We start from the raw sequence: 22354 nt of genomic DNA, 5'->3' as shown, positions 1-22354 counted from the left end.
GCCAGGGAGCGCCCCGACGCCAGCACTCGCGCCCCCACTCGCGCCCTGGGAGCTCGCACGCCCGCAGCGGTGGACTTTTTCCTTTATTGATGCGGGCTCCGAGGCTCAGCTGGGAGGCGTGGGGGACGGTCCGGCCCGGACAGAAGACGGGGACCCTTGGGGGCTGGAAATGAACGGAGGGAGGAGGGGCCAGGAGCCGGGGTGCCAGGCACGCCACCTGGCCGGTCGCACAGGCACTTGGGTCAACCAGGCAACGCATGCAGGGGACGAGCCAGAACGCAGCCTCTGCGGGCCGGCGCTCCTGCCCTACACGGGCACGTCTTTGTCCCGGAGGCGCCCGGGGCCGCGGGGCCGCGCGGGCTTCCTGGCGGGGTGCGGGGCGCGGCGGCGACCCCGGGGCGCGCGGGGCACCACGCAGCCGCGCTCGCTCTGCGTGTCCGAGGACTCGTCGATGAAGGCCAGGTTCTCGCTGGGGTAATCCAGCGCGGAGGCCGAGGGCGCGGAGGCTGTGGGCGGGGAGGGCGGGGAGGGCGGGGAGGCCTTCTCCCGGGGCGCAGTGCACGGCGGCGGAGGCGAGAGCGGCCGCTCCTTCTCCGGCGGCGGCGGCGCCACGGACCCGCCTCGCTGGGTCACCCGCGCCGTCACTGTGCCGGTCCAGCTGGCGGCCTGTGCCGTGAAGCCGCCCATCTGCGGGGCAGGGGGAGCAGTCCTCAGCCCGGGGTCCTCCACCCCTAGCTCCCCGGAGCCCGCCCTTCGCCAACCAGGCGTCGCTCCTCTCTTCCCTGGGCCCTCCTGCCTCAGTCCGTCTCCCCCGCCCCCCTCCCGCTGCACCATTTCCCCTCCTTCATAGCCGAAGCGCCCCCTTATCCGGGGTTCTTCTAGAAACCCCCCGGTTTATCCCAGCTCTCCCTCCTGGGCCCCCAGAGACCTTGGAGCTCCCCTGCCGGCATCGACGAGTGGGGTGACAAAACACAGGTCGTATTAAGTCCGAATTCCAGACAACAAATGAAATTGTAGTGTATGTCCCGTGCGCTATGTGAGACATACTTACACTAAAATGTTATTTGCTACTTATCTGAATGCACCTTTAACTGGGCTGCCTGCATTGTATTTTGGTAAATCTGGCAGCCCTACCCACAAGAACAGAGGTGGAGTCGCCTGCACCCCTGTCCCCGAATGGTGCATATGGGGGCACACTCAGTCCCTGCCTGGAGGAGCCCACACTCTGGAAGGGAGGCAGGGGGTGCCAAACCACTGCTCCTGTGCAGCGCGGGCGTCAGGGCGCCTACCTCTGCGCGCGTGCGGCGGAACACTACCCGCAGCCAGTTCCCGATGGTGGTGAGCACCGAGGCGAAGTAGGCCAGGCCGAGCAGGATCCAGAACCACACCAGCGGCTGATAGGCTGCGTGGGTCTGGTTGGGGTTGGCGCCTGGGATACCACGGGGAGAGCAGAAAGAAGGTGTTGTGGGGCCAGCTTTGAGCCGGGAAGCCACTGCGTCACTGCCCCTCTCCCCAGCTCAGTGAGGGGATCCGCTCTCCCAGGACAGCGGGTTTGTGCGTGTGTGAATGCATGCAACCTGAGCGTGCAGGACCTGCAGGTGTGCAAGAGAAGAGCATGTGAGTGGGAGTGCTCACGTGCAAGAGTGGGAGCGTGTGTGAGGGTGCACCTTCACATACGTGTGAACATGCATGGAGGCGCAGGCATGCAAGACTGTAAGTGTGCACGAGGTGTTGCATCCGTGCAGCAATGTGAGGGTGCATTCCCAGCGCGGATAGAGGGGGCGGGGTCATCCCGTTTGAGAGCACAAACGCCACATGTGGAATTTGGAGGGAGAAGTAAGAGGGCAGAGCCCCTGGGGAGGAATAACATGGGCGGGAAAGTATAGCACAAGAAAGGTGGCCTCACCGGCCACATAGTCCCCGAACCCCACCGTGGTGAGCGTCACCACCACGAAGTAGATGGCCTCGAGCTTGCTCCAGCCCTCCATGTAGCAGAACACGAACATGGGGGTGACGACAAAGAGCAGGCAGCCGATCACCAGGAAGAGCAACGCCGATAAGATTCGCACCAGCTCCTTGGGCACGTGCCACTTCTGCAGGGAGGGCAATAGGTAGGACCCAGGAGCCGCCCAAACCTCCACTCTCACACCCCACACCCCTTCCTCCGGGAGCCTGTGGGAGGCTCCTGCCATCTTGGTAGAAAAGGTATCCTGAGCCCAACACAAACGGGTGGAGCAGCTCACCAGGAAGATGGCTTCAATGTGACCGATGCCGTGGCGCAGGGCAGAGCCCAGCCTGTCCCCGACCCCTGCCAGCAGGATCCCGAACAGTGGGATCCCCACCAGAGCATAGATGATGGAGAAGATGCGACCGGCATCTGAGCGCAGGGCTGCATTGCCATAGCCTGGGCAGAGGGGCCGAGCAGGAGATCTAGGGGCTGCCTGGCACCTCCCTATCCCCCCTGCACCTTCCCCCTAGAGAAAGCCCAGCCACTCCTTGCCCCCTCCACATGCCCAGTCCCCCCCCCACCGATGGTGGTGATGATGGTGCCTGAGAAAAAGAAGGCGCCGCTCAGGTCCCAGGCTGAGTAGTTGCTGTGACTGGTTGCGTTGATGTCAGGGTTTGCACCCCCTCCCAGGGCATCAGCCACCTCCTGCAGGACAAGGCACAGAAGGAGGAGCCTTAGTCCTTCCCTCCTGTCCTAGCCACCCCCTGGCCCTCCAGCCTCCGCCCCTCCCAGCTCTCCCTTCCCTCTGGCCTTCCCGAAGGCAGTCCCTTTGAACACATATTGCAGTTGGGGTGACCCAACGTTGTCTGACCTCCACATTGTTTGAGAAACATTTATCTGCCCCCTAACTTCACACAACAGATTTCCCATTTTACAGTGGTCAAGAGCACAGCCTCTGGGACCAGACTGTCTGGTTTCAAATCTTGGTGCTACGCGAACACGGCTAAGTCTCTGTGCCTTTGTTTCTACATTACCTACCGGGGTGATGCTAACGGCACCTTCCACATCAAGTCCTTGGGAAGAGTTAGAGCTCTCACAGCAAAGTAAGCGCTGTGTGTGCCCACGCAGTGACCGTGCCTCGACTTCCAGCTTCCCCAGACCCCACCACGCCTGTTCCCCTCGGAAGCTGCCTCTGAGTCCCTGGCCTGAGAAACTGTGAGGAAAGTTGGGGACCCTCCCTCCAGGCAGGTTCATATACCATCAACATTTTCACCCCGTTTTTGTAGACTGGCGGACACATGAACCCCTGCGCTACATAGTACAGTGATGGCGAACAATTTCTGTATGTGACACGGCACCAGAGTTAAGTTAGGGTTTTTCAAAATGCTGACACGCCGAGCTCAAAAGGTTCGCCATCACTGACATAGTAGGTCAGGGGTCCTCAAACTTTTTAAACAGGGGCCCAGTTCACTGTTCCTCAGACCGTTGGAGGGCCGGAGTATAGTTTTAAAAAAAAACTATGAACAAATTCCTATGCACACTGCACATATCTTAATTTGAAGTAAAAAAACAAAACGGGAACAAATACAATATTTGTATTTGCATGTGGCCCGCGGGGCCGTAGTTTGAGGACCCCTGTAGTAGGTGCTCAGCAAACACGATTAAATTATTGCAACGGCCCTGCGTCCGTCCCTGTTGCCAGGCAGGGCAGAGTCTGTGTTCTGAGAGTGCCCACCCCATGTGACAGAGGTCGGAGCACAATGAGGAGAGGGTGCGATGGGGCCCTTCCCCAAGGTGCACAGAGCCGAGCACAAAGGCAGGGAGTGAGAGGGATCACATACCGCACCTCTCTCCTCCTTAGCAAGACGCTGCCTCCCTTCCAACCTCTACAGCAGTGGTTCCAGTTAACTGTCCTGAACCGGGGCCCCACATCCTCCACAGCTCCCCGCCGTCCGCAGCCCGGAGTTCCGCATCCCAGCCCAGCTTTGTGCCGCTTTGCAATCTGGCTCCCACCACCCTTCCCAGTCTCCTCTCCAGGGGCTCCCATTTGGGAACCCAAGTTAAAGTGACCTTAACCCCAAATTTCTGAGATGACCTCATTTCCTGTCATAATAATTTTTTTTAATAAAGCCAAGAAGTGAAATACATGATTTAAAGTGATTTAACATTTATTTTGCAACACTTTTCTGGTAAATTCACTACTTAAGGGGAAAAAAACCCTTTGTCATCCTGTGTGTTCTAATTTTTGTTTCCAATGACTAGGCATCTGCTAAATCTGAGTTCTATAGCCATTTATTCATTTCTTCCTTCATCCCAGCACGCCTTTGCCCGTGCTGGTCCTCTGCCTGTAGTCCCTTGCAACCCAACCATCCACCCATCTCGCCTGCCTCATCTCAGTTACCAGCTCTTCCCAGAGGCCCCCGGCACCTAGCCCAGGGCCCACCCTGCAACAGGCGGTTAACAAAGAAGGAAGTGAGGAAGGTGCCTTTCCCACTGAACTCTATAGTGATCTGTCCACCGAGCTGTCCCCTTGCCCAGATGTGACATCCTCTAGGACACAGCCTGCACCTGTCCCGCCCCAACGTCCATCTCCCTGCTCACAATGGTGTCTAGCACAGCACCTAGTTCACAGCAGGGCATGATTGCTGCATGGCTAATTGTGGAAAATAAATAGAGCAGCTGCTGCCATCCTTCTAGTTTCTGCCCTTCCTTCGCTTCTTTTTTATTCAGGAAAAAAGCAACTCCATTGTGAAGATAAAATAGGTCAGATTCCCTCCCTCCCTCTGTCCTGTGGTCTGGTCAGACACTCTCCGCCTGCCCAGGCCTCTCTGAGCCTCTCTCTCTCTCTCTCTCTCTGTATTCTAGATGCATCAGAGACAAGGTCAGGCTGCCTGGGCCCACCCCACCCTCATCTCTGCTCTAGTCCGGCCACAGTGGGAATCCACAGGAGCACAGAGGCCTCCAGGCTGATGGCTCCTCCCTCCCAAAGAACAGACAGGGAAAGAGGAGTAATCTCTACTAAAGTAATAAGCACTCACTTATCGAAGTTAAATCTTAGATTTTTAATAAGATAGTGACTCAGAAATCAGAGGAAGCCATAGAGGTGTGGCCTGACAGTCCCCCAGAAGATAAGCCGGCACTTTAGTCCCTGGCCGGGTCTCTGGCTACCTCCCTTTCAACCTCTACAGCAGTGGTTCTCAACCTTCCTAATGCCGAGACCCTTTAATACAGTTCCTCATGTTGTGGTGACCCCCAACCATAAAATTATTTTCGTTGCTACTTCATAACTGTAATTTTGCTACTGTTATGAATCGTCATGTAAATATCTGATATGCAGGATGTATGTTCATTGTTACAAATTGAACATAATTAAAGCGTAGTGATTAATCACAAAAACAATATATAATTATATATGTGTTTTCCGATGGTCTTAGGCGACCCCTGTGAAAGGGTCGTTCAACCCCCAAAGGGGTTGAGACTCACAGGGTGAGAACCGCTGCTCTCCAGCATAAGCACGTGTCCTGGGAAAAGGGGTGTTAACTGCATTCACAATGCACGCACAGGGGGAGGCGAGCCTGGAAGCCTCCAAAACCACCTGCCCGTGCTTGTAGGTGCGCTTTCCTGGGGGAGGGTGCTCGCAGTGTTCCTGGGCTTCTCTAAGGTGTATGTGGCTCCAAGGAAGTATAGGAGCCAGTGCCGGGCTGGCCAGATTTAGCAAATACAAATACTGCCAGGGACAGAGTCATATTTAGAAACTATCCCTTGTTTAGCTGGAATTCACATTTACCTGGTACCCTGAATTGTATCTGGTAACCCTAAACCAGTGAGTGAGACCTGTGACAGTGTAGCCAATCTCATTGCTACAGCCATTTGCTCCTTCCTTCCTTCCTTCCTTCCTTCCTTCCTTCCTTCCCCCCTCCACCGTCCAGGGCACAGCGAGGTGAGCAAGTGCCCCACACACATCACATTGAAAACAGAGACCTGCTCCCTGCCTCTGCCCGGCACCCCAGCTGCACCCAGCCCTGGGGGGGGGGGGCAGTCTGGAAGCAGCACCCCAGCACACGGCCCCACGGGCATGCAGCTAGTGCCAGGGGGTGACGGGTGACGGCTGAAGGGGTTCTCGCCACCCACGCACCTTGATGAGGAGCCCCAGGTCCCCGTCGCTCACACACGGGTGGGTCCGCAGGAACTTCTCTCGGACCTCCCCCAGCTCCCTCTGGGCCTGCTGCTCCAGGGGCTGCTCCAGCGCCCGGAAGACCAAGGCCCCCAACACCAGGTAGAGCAGGACCAGCGCCAGCAGAGCCAGGAGTGTGGTGCTGCGCATGGCGTGCCCAGGGGCCCGGCCAGGTCCACGGCCCGCGTGGGGAGGCCGGGCAGGCGGCTTCGGGAGGGCTGTGGTCACTGCGGGCAGAACCAGGGATCTCGGATCAATAACCTGGCCGGACAGCCCTCCGCCAGCCCCTACACACCCACGGGTCCTTGGAGCCTCTAGCTCTCCTGCCCTCAGAGGACCTCTCCCTGCATCCCTGTGGCTGGACGGACACTTGGTACCAGGACACACCCGGGCCTCCCCCCACTTCGGTCCCCCCTTACCTCCACTGCCTGGCCCTCGGGGCCCTCAGCCCCTGTCCGGGGCCTCTGGGTGCGAGAAGAGAAGAGGGCACCCGGAAGGGAAGAGGAGGGAGGAGAGTGGAAGAGGCAGGGGAGCAGGGAAACGCGGGAGTGTGGGGGTGGGGGCTCCGGGGCAGGCGTGGGAACTGGCCTTCCAGGAGGGGCCGAGCGCTGGGAGGCGCTGGCAGGAAAAGTGGGAGGAAAGCCGACCGCATGGGCGGGGACCGGGATGGCTGGTCCGGTTCGCCTGCCGCTGCCGCCGCAGCATCTTCGTGACTTCTTCTCCCGGCCCAGATGGGCTGGGCGGGGAGCCTCCCGGGGGCCCCAGAGCCCCGCTTTCGAGGAACCCAGGGATGGGTCCGGTCCCAGTGCAGGTGCAAGGCATGGGTGGGGGCCGGTTCCGGGAAGGAGCCGAGCAGGGCGAGGGCTACAAACCGGGCCAGGGCAGCCTCCCCCGGGCGGGCCGCTGACAGCCCCTGGCAGCGGGCGGCTGCGCCCACCCGCCGCACCCACGCTCCGCCCTGCAGCCCGGCCACCGGCCGCTCGGGCGCCGCGCACACGCCCCACCTGCACTCTCCCGCACCCGCGGGCGCACCGCACCCAGGGCCGCGGCACCGGAGGGCCCGTCACACGTGCGCCCGCATCTGAGACCCGGCCACGGCGCAGCGCCGGCGCCCGCCCCGCACACCCGCACTCGCTCCCACCGCCTCCCGAGTCTCCCAGCCGACAGCTCGGAGCGCGTCGGCGTGCGCCGCACGATTCCCGAGGCGCCCACGCGGGGAAGGGAGGCGGCGCCCCACCCAGCGGACGCCCCTGCCGCCCTGAGCGGAGTCCGGCCGCACTCCCTGCCGCGCCCCTCCGCCCCGCACTCACTGTGGGCCCCGCGGCGACGGAGGCTGCGACCCCGCGGCGGCAGCGGCAGCGGCAGCGCTGGGGCTGGGAACCCCCTCCCGCCGCCTGAAGCCCCCCTCCTGCCGCGCTTAACCCCTCCAGTGCCGCGCCTCCCTTCGGCTGAGCCTGGGCCGCGGGCGCCCCGGCCCCTAACCTGCGGCCGCCCGCTCCCTGGAGATGAGCGGCAAAGGGGTCGAGGGACGCCGCTGGGTCCGGCCTGGAGTGTCAAACCGGAGCCCTGGTGCTGCCCTGCCTGCCGGTCAGCCAGTGTGGCCAGCGGCCGGGCCTGGCCATCAGCCGGCTCACCTCGCTGGACGCTGGACAGGCGCCACACTAACCTCCCAGGCTCACTCTAGGGTGGGAAGGGCCTCTCCTCCCCGCCCTGCGGGCAGCCTGGCCCTGGGTTCAGCACTGAGGGAGGGGATCCTGCCAGAGGAAGGGCGAAGGGAGGGGATCCACTCAGGCAGGCTGGAGTTGCGCCAGGTGTGGTGGGGCCCAGTTCTGGGAAGTCACGCGGGGGCACCTCCTGCCCCTGCTCCTGTATCCCCATCCCTTGGTCCTCTCCCCAAGCCCATCCCAGCATGAAACTGGTGCCAGCACTCCCTCCCCCGCTGCTTGATCTGCCAGGGCCGGGGCATGTCCTGGAACTTGGTTCCTCTCTGCTCTTACCCACTTAACAACCCCCATCTCCCCAAAGACCCTTCGGGGTGCTCAGCCCTCAGGGTGGGTGGGTGGAGCATGGGCGCTAAGGCTGCCCCCTACCAGTAGGGGGCCTAAAGGCCTTCCCAAGCTCTGGAGCCTTGGGGGAAAGGGATGTTAATTCTCACCTTGGGGTGCTATTCTGAGCATTAAGGAGGTCAGTGTTTGTAAGCCTGGCACACACAAGAAAGGCCCTAACAATGGCAGCAACTTCCTGTTCAAAGAAAAGTGACTGTGCCCTCTCCAGGGTCCCAAGTGAAGGGTTTCAAGACAGGCTTAGTGCTCGGGCCCCAGGACTGGGAAGAGCTGGAACAGTCAGGCCTGTGTGCAGGGGACAGACCTTCCCCTAAGCAACCCCCAGCTGGGGACAAACCTGCAGGGCGAGGGCAGCAGAGGGCCGTGGCTGTGCTATTAGCGGTGGCCAAGAAGGGGGCCCAGGACTACCAGGTAGACTGTGTGGGGGCAGCCCATGCTACCAGCCAAATCCACATCTGGCAGGGAAATGGGGCCAACTCTTCCTCCACAGGCCCTGGACTAGCCCCTGAGCTGAGAGCCAGTTGGATGTGATGACAGGGGAGCGGGGTCTCCAGAGATCCCATCCTCTTGGGGATGAGAGGCATAATAACCCATAACCACCGCGCCACGCGACCCACAGGGGACACGGCTCCCTGACCCAGGGGGGAGGCTTCTAACGAAAAGTGACATTTGAAGCAGGTCTTAAGGAAAGAGTAGAAGTTATTCAAGTAGAGAGGGGACTGGAGCATCTGCTGGTCTCCCTTCTCCTCAGACTGCAGGCTCCTCCCGCTCCCTGCCCTCCAGCCTGGGGGAGGTAAGCGGCCCCTGCCCGTCCGTCTAGCAGCCCCTTCAAGGACTAGTGTCGATCAGCCTTCAGCCAAGCAGACAAGGTTTGAGGAGCACAGATAACGGACAGCCATGGGGCACAGACACTGTTTATTGAGTGGCAGACACAGGAGAGGTAGCTGGCTCCAGCACAGAAGCGGAGGCGGCAGGTCATGCCAGGGTGCCGTGCGCATCCGGCAGGCAGGGCCGTGCCCCCGTCAGCACAGACTCACTACAACAGAAGTAGCAAGGAGCTGGCCAGGGCGGAGGTGGCCACAGCCCCTGGGATCCGGGGCAAGAAGCAGCAGATGAACTTGGCACAGGGGCCTGGGGAGGAGGGACTGGGGTCTGAGTGTTCTGGGGACAGGTGGAGGGGATCACGTCTGTGGAGTGGAGTAGAGACTGTGGTGGTGGCTGCCTGGGTCCAGCACCTGGGAGAAGAGCAGAGGAGTGGTCCGAGTCTGGCTGCCCCCGTACCAGCCTGGCTCCCGCCCGATGGCGCCGTACCAGCTGCCAGAGCCTAGGCTGCCTGACATGCTGCAGACAGAGAAACAGGGTCGGTTACAAGGCAGGGACGGGGGCCACAGGCATAAGAGCTGGGGGAGGGAGAGAGGCTTAGGACAGAGCCCAGTAGCCCAGACATTCCAGGGCCCAGGGCTTGAGCACTGCACACTGTAGCCAACTGCATCCTCGGGGCAGGAGGGGGAAACCAGAGGGGCCCCCACCTAGTACAGACGGAAACAAAGGCCATGGCAGGGGCTGGGGCTGGATGACAAGACCTGGCTCTAGGCCCCCAGGGCTCCATGGAGCCGGCCAGGAGCTCAGGGGGCTTGAGGTGGGGCGGAGGCTCCTACCTGGTGCTCTCGCCCCGGCTGTGCTCCCAGGAGCAGCTCTCGTCCTCGCAGTGCCCAGCCCGATCGAAGAAGTAGGAACGGGAGCCAAAGACCTGCCCATTGAGGATGCGGCTGGTGCTCTGGGGGAGGGAGCCACCATTGAGCTCTCTCCTAGCCCCCACTGGCTTCCCACAGCCACCCGGGGCCCGGCCCAGGGCCACCCCTCTACACTGGCCCTCACCAGGTCCTGTGGAGGCCGGTGCACCCGGAAGAAGCCCACCAGCAGGGTAGTGGGCAGCAGCTCCCACACAAAGAGGATGAGGCCGAACACCAGGTAGCCTTTGTTCCCCAGGTCATTCACCAGGTCCGCCTGTGGGAGAGCCAGGTCTCAGCCAATCTGCAACTGTGCCAGTGGGGCACCTGGACAGGGCCAGGAGCCACGGCTACTAAGGAGGCAGCAGACACGCCAAGTGCCCACCTGATCAGAGACATTGTACCAGTCATAATCGAAGGCATCCAGCCGGCTCCGGGGAGCCAAGGCCAGGGCCGCCAGGTTGTAGCAGGCCCGACTGGCATAGAGCAGGACCATGGCACCGCCCATCGCCGCTGCCTGGCACACACTGGTCCCCTGAAACAGATGACAACAGGGGACCCTCAGAGAGGGGAGGCACCAGCTTCCCCTCCGCCCGAAGAATGATGCCCGAAGACCCCAAAGGACACCAGGCATCAGGGTGGTGACCCTACCTTGGCCTCCAGGTAGATGCTGGTGGAGGGTGCCCGCCGGGCAACAAGGCAGAGGCAGGCGGCTAGAGAGAGCGCGCAGATAACAAACAGGGAGTCGCTCACCAGGACACGCACCAGCAGGAGGGCCCAGGGCTGTGCCCGGCGCCGGCGGGACAGCACAGCACACAGCACATTCACCAGCAGAAAGAGCAGCGAGGCCCCCACGAAGGCCCCTCGGACAGCCAGCCTGCAGCCCACAGCACAGTCAGCCCCGGACTTCGGCCCTTCGCGCTCACCTCCCACCCAACCTCCCCCAGGAGACCACGGCGTCCATCAGAACCGCAGGCCATCCAGTCTGCACCTTGCCCCTCCAGCTTTACAGACAGGGAAACTGAGGCCCAAGGAGGTCAGAAGGTGACTGACAGCGGTAGTACAGTGGACGGAGCACTGGATTGGGTGTCAGGAATCTGGGCTTAAGCCCTGGCTCTGCTTCCAGCCACATCTATGCCCTTGAACACGTGGCTTTAACTTTCTGGGCCTCAGTTTCTCCATCTCTCAAGTAGCCTCACAGTAAGTTGTAAAACGAAAGATGTTTGTGAAAGCTCTTATTGAATTGCAAGATGTTGTACCAAGGACAGGAGCATCACCACCCAAGGTCACCCAGAAGTGGTTTGGCTTTGGCGCTTCCAGGGGCTGGCGCCTCCAGCTCTTCCTCTGTCATGGGCGACACTGGTACCGTCTCCCAACTGCTTCTGTTACTGTTGCCCTTCACACATGCACCACCTCTGCCGGGCCTCCTGTGCCAGGCGCTTCACTTTCCCAAGCTTTCACAAACATCCCCTGGGCTGTCCTCACCTTAGCCCTGCCGTGGCGGGGGAGGGCCAGACACCAGGCTGCTCCCGGCCTGGGGCTAAGCCCACCAGGGCCTGAGCCCAGTGTGGCCCGAGTACTTACAAGCCTCGGCTCATCTCCGGCCGACGTTTCGCCTTGGCTTTGAACACCACCTGGGAGCAGAGATGCCCATGATTCCTCTGGGGCCTTGAGGTTTGCCACTCTGCAGCCCATCCCCACCCAGTTACCGCGGTTACCTGGGCAAAGTAGAGGTTCATCAGCGTCAGTGTGAAGAACTGCAGGCAGACGGGGCAGCAGTAGAGAAGCCAAAAGGGCAGGGGCCCCAGGCGGTTGGCTCGGGGGGTGTCTCGGAAGTAGAAGGAGAAGAGGGTGGTGCGCAAGGCGGCCCAGAGCAGACAGAGTGCCAGGAACACCGTCTGGTAGCTCAGACGCTTGTGCCCGTACAGGAGCACCAGCCAGAGCTGGGCATAGACGGAGAAGAAGAGCAGGGCGTACAGGGTGGTGTAGGCCGCAGTCAGCCCCAGGGTCACGGCCGGTGGCAGCGCAGGCACCAGACCGGCAGCGGGCACCAGGCCAGACAGGTTACTCTCCATGTCAGGGAGGGAGGCCTGAATCCGGAGACAGAGACGGAGGGGCTGGCCGGGGGCCAGGGAGATACAAATGAATATGCAGGGTGGGAGCTGCGGGGTGCAGAGACCGAGAGGGGGATGTGGGGAAAGAAGTTGTGGCTGGCCAGGCCCTTCCCTGAACCAGAGGGGCACTGGCAGCCTGGGGCCAGGGCCCGGCCCGCACGCAGGAGCGGGGAAGGACAGTCTCTCCTCTCCGGGCAGAGGGTGGGGGTGGGGAGTGTCGCCTCCGTGGGCCAGTCCCAGAGCCAGGAGCTGGGGGGCGCGGAGGCTGAAGGAGAAGGGTCCTTGGCCTTCGTCGCTCCAGTCGTCCTGGCAGGAGGGGGAGAGCCGCCGATGCCTGCGGGCTCTGGGCAGCGGCCGCGGCGTGGGGCGCTCACCCCTCGGCTCTCCCCCTCCTCAAACTGCGGGCTCTCTCCCCTCCAATGATCCGGACGGGGTTGGGGCGGGGGCTCTGCCTTCAGGCCCCGGGATTCCGGACGCTGGCCCCGAGCCACCCCGCTGCGTCCACTCTCCAGCCGCGGGGGGCGGGGGGAGGCCGGCGCCGGGCTCTCAGTCCGCCTCTCGGGGAGCCAGCTCCGGCCGCTGGGACCCGGGCTCCGGCTCCCCGGCTCCGGCGGCTCCGCCCCCTCCTGCGCCTGCGCGGCCGCCGTGCGCTACGCAAACGGCGCAGGGTCTCCCCGCGGCCCCGCCACCCCGCGCCGCGCCCGGCGCGCAGCGGTTCGAGAATGGGCGCGAGCTACGCCGCCGGCGGGTGCCCGGGCTTCCGAGCGGCGGCGGGCGGCCGCGGGGCTGGGGCGGCCCGCATTCGGCCGGCGCCCGGTGGGCCGTGCCCGGAGCCGGGGCCGCCAGTTCCCACGCTCCTCTCCCCCATTCCCCCACCGAGACGGCGCCGCGGGGCCGAGGGCGGCCGCGACTTCCCCTCGCCCGGTCTCTGAAGAAAACTTCCGCCCACAGCCAAGATGGCCCTCGGGCCCCGCCCTCGGGGACTGAGCCCACAGAGCCCCGCCGCCCCGAGTTGGGGGGGGGTGCCCGTTCTCCGCCTCGCCGGGCGCGGTCCCGCTCACCTGGTCCGCCGCCTGCCGGGCGCAAAGTCCCCCGAGCCGCCCTCACAGGGGCCCTTATCCCTCCCCCCGCGCCGAGGCCGTCATCCCGCCAGGGGAGGCTCCCCGCTTATCTCGAGGCTCCCCAGGTGGCGGGAGGGGGCCCTGCTGCGTGCGGTGGGGGCCCCCACAGTGCGGGGGAGGGACCCAGTCACCCAGGCAGAGTCGTGACAGCAGCAGCCCGGCGTCCTGCGGCCGAACGCCAACTGGGCTTTGCTACGTGCGGTCCCCGCTGCATTCAGCGCTCGGTTTACCGAGTTCCCGGGCCCCGGAGGGCGGTGTCATCACCCTCACGTTACGGGGCGGGAACTGCGGCCCGAGGGCCTGGAGGACTTGTCAACAGAAGCCAGGCCCCCAGGACCCCTCATCTGCCCCCACACCCGCCCCAGGTACGAGGAAGTCGGGAGAAGAGCCCTCGGGGACCAGGAAGGGAGGCAGGCAGGGCCCGGGGGGCGGGGCCGGGCCACGGGGGCGGGGCCGACGTGGCCCCGCCTCCTGGCCGCCCTGGTGACATTTCCATAACCGATTGGGTCTCGTCGGTGACAGTTCCCGTCGCCCAGGCAACTAGAGCCGGGCTCCCTCCGGGCTAGAGGGAGGCGCAGGCTCGGGTCAGGGGCCTGGAGATCGGGCTTGGGGTGAGTCTTGCGTGCCGCCGAAGCCTGGGCGGGGGTCTGGGGCTCCGCAGCACCAAGGTTCCGGAAGGAGATGGCGGTTCTGGGTGGACGGGCTGAGCTTGCCCGGCCGGACTCTGGGGACAGACTGGGGCCTGGGAGGCAGGGCGGACCCGGAATCCTAAGGTGGAAGAGGGAACAGGGGCGCCTGCTCCCCCGCCCCCACCAGCGACCGTTTCCCCAGCTGGGCCACAACTACCTACCTTCTCGCCCCTACAGCCCAGAGCATGTTCCAGATCCCAGAGTTTGAGCACAGTGAGCAGGAAGACTCCAGCCCTGCAGATAGGGGCCTGGGCCCCAGCCCCACAGGGGACCAGCCCCCAGGCCTCAACAAGCACTGGAGTACGGTCCCGGGTCTCCTGGGGGAAGCTGGTCACCAGCAGGGCCAGCCGGCCAGCAGCAGCCACCATGACGGTAGGCACCCCCCAACACACACACACAACCACCTGCCTGTCCACTTTGGTCCCAGCCCAGTAGCTCCCTGCACCTCAGCCTCATCCACACTCACTGGGTGGCTTTGGGTAAGTCCCCAACCTCTCTGGACCTCAGCTTTCCTCTTCTGTAAAACAGAGCAATGAATCCCCACCAATGTGGGCTGTTAGGGTGATTAGGAGAGTAATTATAGTGCTGGTGCTTGGGAAATGCTCAAAGAATGTGGCGGTTAGGGTAGGACCACAGCAAATCACTGAGAGTCAAGCAGTGAACCAGAAAGGGGAAGTGACTTGCCTAAGGTCACACTTGTTTGCTGGTTCCCTTGGGGTAAAGCAGGGTTAAGCCTCCAGGTCTGTTCTTTCTCAGCTTGTGGCTCACACCCACACCAGGGCTATCTTTGCTGGTTGCCAGAGGCTAGTAACCATTAGAGGCAGACAGCCCTCCCTGGCAGCTAGTCTGCCTGTAGGGGGGCGGGGGGAGCATAGGCCGAATGGAAGGATGGGCACTGGAGGGCAGTGACCATTTCTGTCTCCACTTCCCAGGGCCTGGCACAGGCCTTGGCACCTCAGAAAAACCACAGAGATCTTTTGAAAACAAAAACTACCCCCCCTCCCCCAGCCCTGGCTGCTGTGGCCCAGGTGATCGGAGTGTTGTCTGGTGCACTAAAAGGTGGTGGGGGCCCTAGCCGGTTTGGCTCAGTGGATAGAGAGTCGGCCTGCAGACTGAAGGGTCCCGGGTTCAATTCCAGTCAAGGGCATGTGTTGGGGTTGCCAGCTCGATCCCCAGTAGGGGGCATGCAGGAGGCAGCCAATCAATGATTCTCTCTCATCATTGATGTTTCTATCTCTCTCCCTTCCTCTATGGAATCAATAAAAATATATATTTAAAAAATAGTAATAAAATAAAAGGTGGCGGCGTTCAATCCCTAGTCGTCTAGGGCACGTGCTGTCCAATCGATGTTTCTCACATTGATATTTCTCTCTCTTTCTCCCTCCCTTCTTCTCTCTAAAAAGTCAATATAAAAAACTTTAAAAAAGAAGAACAGGTCCCTTGCCTGCTGAAGCCTAAATGACACCCCCCCCCCCCCATTTCCAGGGGCAAGAAGGCTCCTCCGCAGCCCACGGGCACACGCTGTCAGACACACTCTAATGTCCAGATCTTGGCACTTGCTGTATTTCTGCTCCCAACAGCTTTCCACTCACACCTGGCTGCTCCTCCCCTGTATTGGGTATTTAATCTGTGCCCTGTGCGGTCCCAGCTGCCAGGGGACACCAGTGAACAGAAGAGATAGCAGTCCCTGCCCTTGTGGTTCTTACATTCTAGTCAGTGGGGGAGACAAGCCATAAACAAACAAACAAGTAAATGATAGAGTCTTTCCTTTCTCCAGATCAGGAGCACTGGGGGCCAGGGGAGTGATCTGAACTGAGGTGGCCGGGGTCTGCCTTGGGGAGAAGCACCCATTTGAGCAAAGACTGGGAGGGATGAAGGCTTGAGCCCTGCGGCTACCAGTGGAGAGATCTGGAAGGGATGGGTTGGGCAAAGGCCCTGAGGCCAGTGTGGCCTGAGGGGACGGAGTGAGGGCAGGGAGTTGGAGAGGCGGGAATTAAAGGAGGGGGAGAGGAGCTGGGCAGAGCCTTGAAGGCAGTGTAAGGGCTTTGACTTTTCCTTTTCTTGAGGACAGGGGAGGGCTTTGAGGAGAGCCAATTGATAGGATTCAGGCATCCAGGGCATCGCCAGGGCCTGTAGGAGGTGGTGGTGAGCCTGTGGGCGGCTTGGGACGGAGTTATTGATGGTGACCAGGGGTTGGCAAACCAGTCACAGGCTAAATCCCTCTTTTTGTACAGATCATGAGCTAAGAATGGTTTTTATGTTTTTAAATAATTTAGGTTCTGCCCGGGGGAAGGAGAGTGAGGAGGGGTGAAGGAAGTCAAGGAAAGGAAAGGCCAGGAGGTGGGAAGGACCACGTCTGTTCTAAGAATGGAGTGGCAAAGGAGAGAGGGAGGGAGCTGGAGCACCCTCCTGCACAAGTAGGGGTGTGACCTGGGGCTGGGGGTGCCCGAGGCACAGAGAGGGGGCCTGGCACATCCTGAGAAACTAGATTTAGGGAGGAGGGCATGGGGACGGTCCGAAGAGGCAATGAGGAGCCAAGGCGATGCCACGAGGAGGGCTGTGGGGAGAAAACAGACACCACCACACAGGATTTCTTACACTTTAAATAAAATGGATGTCTTTATTGATTTCAGAGAGAGGCAGGGAGAGGGAGAGAGAGAAACATCAATAAGAGAATCCTGGATTGGCTGCCTCCTGCACGCCCCCTACTGGGGATCGAGCCTGCAACCTGGGCATGTGCCCTGATCAGGTATCGAACCATGACCTCCTGGTTCATAGGTTGATGCTCAACCACCAAGCCACACTGGTCGGCGGATTTCTTAAACCTTTTCAATGTCTAAAAAGCAAGTGATTTTTCCATAAAAGATCCCTAAGTGCCAGTGACCCAGCAGAGCCACTGCCTTCCTCCAGATGGGCAGAGTCCCCTCACTCTTCATACTCCCTGCCTCTGGCCCCTGCTGGACTGAAAGTGTCCCCGGGACATGGACTGCAGCCACCCTATGTGTTGTGCCAGCCCAGCATGTAGCCCAGTGCCTGGGAGAGGCTGGTGCATGGTGAGCTGTGGGTGATGGATGGTGGAGAGGGAAGGACACCCAGTGGGAGAAAAAGCTCAGCACTAGGCACCAGGGCCAGACTGCAGGGTTGAAACATGTCTTTACCCTTTATTAGCAGGTGGAGCTTGAACAGGTCAGTTAACTTACTCTGCCTCAGTTTCCTTATCTGTTAAATGGGGATAGAACCAGTCCCACCTCATTGGGTTGTAATGAGTTAATACAAGAAAAGTGTTTTGAAACAGTGCTTGGTACAGAGGAGTGTATGCTGTTCTTACTATTACTGTGATCATCATGATTGTTACTATGAGTTGGCCCAGGCTCTGAGCAGACGGGGGGGGGGGGGGGGGTGTGTGTGTGTGTGTTTGCCATTCATTAAGCAGAGAGGAAGATATGAATAACCAATACCCCCTGGTGGCAAACAAGTGAAGTATTGGTTAGAACCAGTATTTAAGGGCTTAAAAGCCATTCCAGAGTTTGAACTTTATCTCATAAGCAATAGGGAGCCATTGAAGGTTTCAGACAGAGGACAGACATAGTTGGGTTTAGAGCAGGGGTTGGCAAACCATAGTCACAGGCTAAATCCCTCTTTTTGTACAGACCATGAGCTAAGAATGTTTTTTTTTAATTTTAAATAGTTGACAACAGGTCTAAGAACATTTCATAACAGGAAAATGATATGAAATTCATTTCCATGTCCCTACATAACACCCGAATATTTACTCTCTGACGTTACAGAAGACATTTGCCAGCCCCTGCTTTCTGCTTTCGTCAGCTCTGAGCAAGATGGGGGTATATGTTCTTTGCAGGCCAGTAAGGGGCTTTGGTCCCCAAATGGCTTTAGGGTACACAGGGAGTCCGGGCCTGAGCCTGCAGGTGCTAGAAGCTACACGGGCTGCGTGCTGCTCTGCCTGCTGGGGGCAGGCAGTGGGAGAGCCCTGCTGATGGCAAAGCTTCACTGCCTCCCACTGTCTGCAGGCTACTGTTTAGTTAAGTCTGCAAGGATGCTCGCCGAAGCCTGACCAGGGACGTGTTCAGTCCCACCCACTTACCTGGAAGCCCAATGGGGGTAAAGATCTTAAAGCTTTGCTGGGGGGTGGGGTATCTCCAGCCATAGACTCCTCCCACTGCCCACTCCAGCCCCAGACTCACCCTGGGAGGGTGGTGTGAGTGGGCAGGTCTAGGCACCCACCCATGCTCCCACCCAGAGAAGCCACGCCCCCTCCCTCTTCCTGACCTTCCTGAAGTGGGGAGAGGCCACCTCTGCCCTGCCCAGCAGTGTGCAGGGGTGACTGCTGATTGAGGTGGGATGGTTCAGATGGCATGTTCCCTCCCCACAGGTTCACAAAAATCTCCTAGGTTTTTTCTAGTAAATAGGACACTTTTAAAATTCCAGTTGACACAAATGTGTCACTTTGACAGTGGCGAGTTTGCACTGCTAAATCCATGGCTTTGGTGAAAACCCTCCACCCCAGAGGCTAGCCTCCAGCTGAAGCTGACATAAGCAGAAAGCCAGGGTGCATTCTCCAACCTGGGCCCCCAAGGGGGCGCCTAAGGCATGAGAATGAGGGGTACAGGCCCTGGAGGCCGACTCAGGTTTAGATTTCTGCTCTGCTACCTACTGGCTGAGTGACCTCGGGCAAATTACTCTCTCGGTGCCTTAGTTTTCTCACTGCCAAATGGGGACAGTGAGTAACTTCCCTGCGAGGGTGTGAGGACATGATGAATGAATGCAAGTGAAGCTCTTCAGTGACACACCAAGTGTCCTCCTGCTTGTGATTCCTGATGAGGGGGCAGTGCCCAGACTGTCCATCTGCAGATCACGCCCCTCCCTTCTCTCGGGCCCTGCATCTAAGTGTGGTGGCTGTTTGGGTTCTCAGAGCTGGTAAAGGAGAGTAATAGCTGACATTTCCTGAGCACTGACGTGGCCAACTGTGTGACTTCAGACAAGTCCCTAACCTCTGGGTGCCGGAGTCTTCATCTGTAAAATAGGGAGAACTAGGCATCCACCTCACTGGGAAGGTAGGAGGCTTCGGGCTATGAAAGCAGGAAATATGGTTGAGGTGGGACCTACCTAGCTACTGCCCCTGCCTCACCTCCCACATCCCACAGAACCGGGAAGTGACCTGCAGATGGGCCTGACCCTGTCAGGGGTCTTCCTATTCCCAGCTCCTCTGGTTCCTATCCCCGCCCACTCCTGATTTAGCTGTCTGTTCCCCACTGCCACGTCCATCCTCAAGGGCTTTGTGGGGGTCTCTTCCTGACCTGGGCCTGGGCTTTGGTGAAGCCCTGAATAGCCAGGCGCTCTGACCACACCCTCTTGGCCTAAGCCTTTCTGGACCCAGCCCTCTGTTCCCTTGTTGGGTTTCTCAGCCATGTATCTGGGGCTGGGACCCTTGGAGGCCCTGCAGCCCCTGCAGCTGGCCGGAGGGCTCTGCTGAAGGTCTTCTGGAGGGAGAAGAAGACATTGTTACCCCGACTTCAAAACCTGACCTGAATCTTGCTTCCTTCAAAATGCCTTCCCTGACAGCCGGCCCTGCCACGCATGCTGAGCAGCTCTGGGCACCTGTTCCAGACCCACCTTCCACTCTATTACTTGGGTCTGGGTGTTTGCTCCTGGGAGTAGTTCTAGGTCTTTGTTGATCTGGATATGGGGGTGGGGTTGGCAGAAGTGGGGGGATGGCACACAGTACACAAGTCAAACTCCCAACTCAGTAGAATAATGACCCATCACGCACTTTCAGTTCACAAAGCACTTTCATGCTCTATTTTGTGACCTTTCCACAGTCACTGGGAGTAAGGGCTGGGTTGATCCCCACACGGAGGCAAAGACAGGTTCAGAGAGTGAAGGTGGGTGGATAAGGAAAGAGGTGAAGCTCAAAGGATAATCATTGGACTTTGGATTCCAACAAACCTCTAGGCACTTGCAGCCTCAGAGCTTCACAGCTGGGCGCGCCTGACCCTGTTAGCTTGTCTCCATCTGTAGAACACGGGCACTTAGTACTCACTCCCCACATGGTTAAGAGGGTAATGAGGCCATGCCCAGGGCCGAGCACAGAGTAAGTGCTCCATAAATATTACCTAAAAACGTCAACACGCTGGTCAGGGCATTTTCTCCAGCGCAGGTGCTGTGGGAGGCACAAACATGGCCGCTGCCCCTGGTTCTCCAGGGTCTCCTGCAGGCCGTACCCCAGGAGTGAAGCAATGAGCACGGCAGGTGGCTTGCAGGGCTGGAGTTCAGCGCTGCGGCCGGGCGGGAACCTCCTCATCCAGGGGACTGACCTGCTCTGCTGCAGGATGGCGATGATTAAAGAGCTAGCAACCCATAGGCCTTGCACGGATAACTGTAACTTACCATTTCTTATGCCCTGATTTTGTGCCAGGCACAGCGGAAGGTCCTTTTATACACTGAGGGCTCAGTTACGATTTGTGGGGTTAATGAGAAGTTAATTCAGATCTTCACTAGAGCTCCAGGAGCTTCCCTCGATTTACATGCGGGAGCTGGAGCTGTTGTGCACACAAGTACATCAGCGGCCAGAGGGGCAAAGGCTGGGGCGCAGAGGAGCTGCGGTTCACGCCGGCCCGCACTGTCGACCCTCTCTGCAGGCGCTGGGTCTGTGGAGCCGCGGAGTCGCCACAGCTCGTACCCCACGGGGACCGAGGAGGATGACGACACCGAGGAGGGGGAGCCCAGCCCCTTCCGCGGCCGCTCGCGTTCAGCGCCCCCAAACCTCTGGGCAGCACAGCGCTACGGCCGCGAGCTCCGGAGGATGAGCGACGAGTTCCAGGGCTCCTTTAAGGTGAGCGCGGCGCGACGAAGGGGAGGACCCGTGCCGGTGCATGCCGGGACCCCTCCCCTCGGGCTCCCGGGGCATGCCGGGACCTGCAGTTTCAGGACCGGTCCCTTTTCGAGTCCCAGAACATGCCGGGACTTGTAGTCCAGACCCCGCTCCAGAAGGCCGAGATCTGGGGCCCCAAATCCGTGGAACGCAAAGCCCATGGGCATCTGTGTTCCCAGCCCACCCCTTCCAGGTGTCCGGATTCTTTGCCTTCAACTTTGGTCTTTCTTTTTTTTTTTTTAAGTAAAGCAAGCAAGAATGTACCAATCACAGCAAAAACATACTTAAGAGAGTGAAACAAGGAAGGGCGTAGAAGCAGCAACAGGAGAGCCCAGGCTGGGCTGCTTTAGCTCACTGGGGAGTCAGAAAGGGGGCCTTGGAGACAGGTTCAGGGAGTTAGCCCCGGAGCTGCCGCTGCCCATTGCTCCCCTGGTTGCAAGTCCCGGGGGGTCCCTGAGTTTAGGGAATACGTGCATGTGGGGGAATGGCACAGGCGTGCTCCGTGGAGGGAGAGCCTCACCCCTCGGACCCCTTCTTTAATTCTCCGGCTGCGGTCCCATCTTCCCGGTGGTAGACCTCCGGCTCTCGCGCTAACACACAGGGTCCTCCGGTCCTCTCTCCCCGCCCCAAACACGGAGCGTCAGGATCTAACCGCCCGCCCCTAAGGGCCCAAACCAGTGATCTCTCCTGCTTAGGAAAGTGGTCAGGAGACTCCTCGGTACGGGGCATGCTGGGGGCCGTGGTCTCTATCTTAGAGATGGGCTTCCGGAATGGCGGGCCCTGCTAACTCATCTAACCCTTCCGTCTTCCCACCGAAGGGTCTCCCTCGCCCGAAGAGCGCTGGCACAGCGACGCAGATGCGGCAAAAGTCCAGCTGGACGCGCTTTTTCCAGTCCTGGTGGGATCGGAACTCGGGGAGAGGAGGCTCCGCCCCCTCCCAGTGACCTTCTTTCCCACGCGGAAGCACCCCTGCGCGCCGCCCGGCGGCCATCTTGGGTGTGGGCGGAAGTCGCCTCCGCAGAGGATCCGGTCTCCCCGTGCCGGAAGGAGGAGTCCTGACCGGAGCCGGGTTCCCTTCCGGTGTGTGCGGGGACTGCGGAGGCTCCCACTCAGCGGAAGTTTTGAAGTTCCTCCGCCCTCCGCCGCTGGAAGTGGGTTGCCCCCGGCGCCCGCGCCAAGTTGCTGGTGGGAACCCCCAGAACCCTCTCCTCGCGGTGGCCCCGCGGCTGCCGCTCGCCACGGAATGTGCTAATAAAGCCCCCATCTGCGCCGCGCGCTTCCTGTCGGTCGCTGGGGGCTTCGCGGCAGCGCAGCGCTGGCAGTTTCAGAGGCGCCGCCGTCTTGTGCATAAGGGGCACGTGGGCTCTGAGTGGCGGCGGGAGGGGTCGAGGCGGCGAGCGGAGCTGGGCCTCTTGGCCAGTCGAGCCCCAGGGACTTCCAGGCCCTTATCTCTAATCTGGTAATTGGGGACCGCAGGCCGGCTGGCCGCCGGAATTCCGTGCGCTGCAAACCGTGCTGCCGTCCCCCGGGGAGGGTCATTTGTTCCTATTTGGGTCAGTCCTTCAGGACAGCTACTGTGTGGCCGGCCCGGGGCCAGCGCTGCTAGGGGAGCTGGCTGGGCGCGCA

The 22354-nt window shown here is 60.5% G+C and overlaps 3 protein-coding genes across 6 annotated transcripts; 1 reads left to right on the top strand and 2 right to left on the bottom strand.

Moving 5' to 3' along the window:
* Window positions 1-306: 306 nt before the first annotated feature.
* Window positions 307-6287, bottom strand: KCNK4 (potassium two pore domain channel subfamily K member 4). The gene is made up of 6 exons (XM_070426425.1): window positions 6084-6287; window positions 2530-2653; window positions 2244-2404; window positions 1907-2093; window positions 1290-1429; window positions 307-687 (listed from the first exon to the last, which is right to left on the bottom strand). The coding sequence occupies exons 1-6, from the start codon at window positions 6270-6272 to the stop codon at window positions 307-309; spliced, it is 1182 nt and encodes a 393-aa protein (XP_070282526.1). The 5' UTR covers window positions 6273-6287.
* Window positions 6288-9030: 2743 nt separating this feature from the next.
* GPR137 (G protein-coupled receptor 137) lies at window positions 9031-12409 on the bottom strand. Of its 4 annotated transcripts, XM_070427385.1 has the most exons (8): window positions 11634-12074; window positions 11500-11549; window positions 10567-10792; window positions 10301-10450; window positions 10064-10192; window positions 9844-9962; window positions 9420-9526; window positions 9031-9209 (listed from the first exon to the last, which is right to left on the bottom strand). In XM_070427385.1, the coding sequence occupies exons 1-8, from the start codon at window positions 11988-11990 to the stop codon at window positions 9031-9033; spliced, it is 1317 nt and encodes a 438-aa protein (XP_070283486.1). In that variant the 5' UTR covers window positions 11991-12074. The 4 variants fall into 4 exon arrangements, with proteins under 4 accessions (XP_070283486.1, XP_070283483.1, XP_070283484.1 ...); XM_070427382.1 differs by having other exon boundaries at window positions 9082-9420; XM_070427383.1 differs by having other exon boundaries at window positions 9082-9420; window positions 9844-9935.
* Window positions 12410-13662: 1253 nt separating this feature from the next.
* On the top strand, window positions 13663-21998 carry BAD (BCL2 associated agonist of cell death). The gene is made up of 4 exons (XM_070427386.1): window positions 13663-13761; window positions 14017-14211; window positions 20496-20689; window positions 21547-21998. Exons 2-4 carry the CDS (start codon window positions 14025-14027, stop codon window positions 21670-21672), a joined length of 507 nt encoding a protein of 168 aa, XP_070283487.1. The 5' UTR covers window positions 13663-13761; window positions 14017-14024; the 3' UTR covers window positions 21673-21998.
* Window positions 21999-22354: the final 356 nt, after the last annotated feature.

Source organism: Myotis yumanensis, unplaced genomic scaffold (genome assembly GCF_028538775.1).
Source record: "Myotis yumanensis isolate MYYU_CA2020_CCGP unplaced genomic scaffold, mMyoYum1.0.hap1 SCAF_10, whole genome shotgun sequence".
Lineage (NCBI taxonomy): Eukaryota > Metazoa > Chordata > Mammalia > Chiroptera > Vespertilionidae > Myotis > Myotis yumanensis.
This window is presented reverse-complemented; position numbering and strand designations above follow the sequence as displayed.

What these genes read in the sequence shown, in the direction of transcription:
- KCNK4 (XM_070426425.1), bottom strand. Translation starts at nt 6,272, where the DNA reads ATGCGCAGCACCACACTCCTGGCTCTGCTGGCGCTGGTCCTGCTCTAC. An exon ending in ACATTGAAGCCATCTTCCTG is followed by an intron (nt 2,094 to 2,243) that starts GTGAGCTGCTCC and finishes CCCTCCCTGCAG; the next exon opens with AAGTGGCACGTGCCCAAGGA. An exon ending in GTTCGGGGACTATGTGGCCG is followed by an intron (nt 1,430 to 1,906) that starts GTGAGGCCACCT and finishes GTGGTATCCCAG; the next exon opens with GCGCCAACCCCAACCAGACC.
- GPR137 (XM_070427385.1), bottom strand. Translation starts at nt 11,990, where the DNA reads ATGGAGAGTAACCTGTCTGGCCTGGTGCCCGCTGCCGGTCTGGTGCCT. An exon ending in TGAACCTCTACTTTGCCCAG is followed by an intron (nt 11,550 to 11,633) that starts GTAACCGCGGTA and finishes CTCTGCTCCCAG; the next exon opens with GTGGTGTTCAAAGCCAAGGC. An exon ending in AGCCGGGGCGAGAGCACCAG is followed by an intron (nt 9,527 to 9,843) that starts GTAGGAGCCTCC and finishes CTCTGTCTGCAG; the next exon opens with CATGTCAGGCAGCCTAGGCT.
- BAD (XM_070427386.1), top strand. Translation starts at nt 14,025, where the DNA reads ATGTTCCAGATCCCAGAGTTTGAGCACAGTGAGCAGGAAGACTCCAGC. An exon ending in CAGCAGCAGCCACCATGACG is followed by an intron (nt 14,212 to 20,495) that starts GTAGGCACCCCC and finishes CCCTCTCTGCAG; the next exon opens with GCGCTGGGTCTGTGGAGCCG. An exon ending in AGTTCCAGGGCTCCTTTAAG is followed by an intron (nt 20,690 to 21,546) that starts GTGAGCGCGGCG and finishes TTCCCACCGAAG; the next exon opens with GGTCTCCCTCGCCCGAAGAG.